We start from the raw sequence: 1,187 nt of genomic DNA, 5'->3' as shown, positions 1-1,187 counted from the left end.
TCATTGCTTGCCATGTCTGCTTCAGATGCGAGATTGGCTAGGGCGTCCACCTCGACATTTTTATCTCTTGGTATTTGCATAACTTTCCAGGTTTGGAATTGCCTGATCAGATCCCGTACCTTCTCTAAGTACTGCTGCATCCGTGCTTCCCTGGTCGTATAAGTCCCCAACATTTGATTAACTACGAGCTGCGAATCACTTTTGATCACAATCTATTTAATGTTGAGTTCTAGTGCTAGTTCTAAATCTGCAATCACAACTTCATACTCTGCCTCATTGTTAGTTATAGAATGATATTTAATGGCTTGTCGAATGGTTTCACCCGTAGGTGGTACCAAAACAATTCCCAAGCCTACACCCTTCACATTAGATGAACCATCAGTAAATAAGGTCCAAATTCCCGGATTAGATCCGTTGAACACTTGTAATTCTTTTTCTTCTTCCAATTGCATTCCTTGGCTAAAATCAGCCACAAAATCTGCTAACACTTGAGATTTTATTGCTGTTCTAGGCTGGTATGTGATGTCATATTCACTTAATTCTATAGCCCATTTGGCTAACTTACCTAACAACTCATGCTTGTGTAATATATTGCGTAATGGATAAGCAGCTATTACAACAATATGGTGATATTGAAAATAAGGCCTTAATTTTCTAGATGCCATGATTAGTGCAAGTGCAAGCTTTTCCAATTGGGGATACCGCGTCTCCGCATCTAATAAAAATTTGCTGACATAATAAATCGGAGATTATTTACCTTGATCATCACGAACTAACACAACACTTACCGCTACTTCGGAGACAGCAAAGTAGATGAGCAATCTTTCCCCAACTTTTGATTTTGCGAGAAACGACGGATTTGATAAGTATTTCTTCAAATTTTGAGTGCCTGTTAACATTCCTCAGACCAGTCGAACTGATCTTGCTTTTTAAGAGCTGAAAAGAATTTAAAGCACTTTTCTGATGATTTGGAAATGAATCTCCCCAAGGCTGCAACTCTTCCTATCAACCTCTGCACTTCCTTTTTACTTGTAAGCATGTCAGAGATCTCTTCAATGGCCTTAATCTGTGCATGATTCACTTCAATACCAAGGTTGGAAACAAGAAAACCCAAAAACTTACGTGATGCAACACCGAATGCACATTTCTCATGATTTAATTTCATATTAAATTTTCGCAAGATCTTA

General features: G+C 38.4%; 1 protein-coding gene across 1 annotated transcript; it reads right to left on the bottom strand.

Moving 5' to 3' along the window:
• Positions 1-212: 212 nt before the first annotated feature.
• Positions 213-665, bottom strand: LOC138870851 (uncharacterized). The gene has a single exon (XM_070148691.1). It carries the CDS (start codon positions 663-665, stop codon positions 213-215), a length of 453 nt encoding a protein of 150 aa, XP_070004792.1.
• Positions 666-1,187: the final 522 nt, after the last annotated feature.

This window comes from Nicotiana sylvestris, chromosome 6, assembly GCF_000393655.2.
Source record: "Nicotiana sylvestris chromosome 6, ASM39365v2, whole genome shotgun sequence".
Taxonomy (NCBI): domain Eukaryota; kingdom Viridiplantae; phylum Streptophyta; class Magnoliopsida; order Solanales; family Solanaceae; genus Nicotiana; species Nicotiana sylvestris.
Note: the sequence above shows the minus strand (reverse complement) of the source record. Positions and strands in the feature narration are given on the sequence as shown.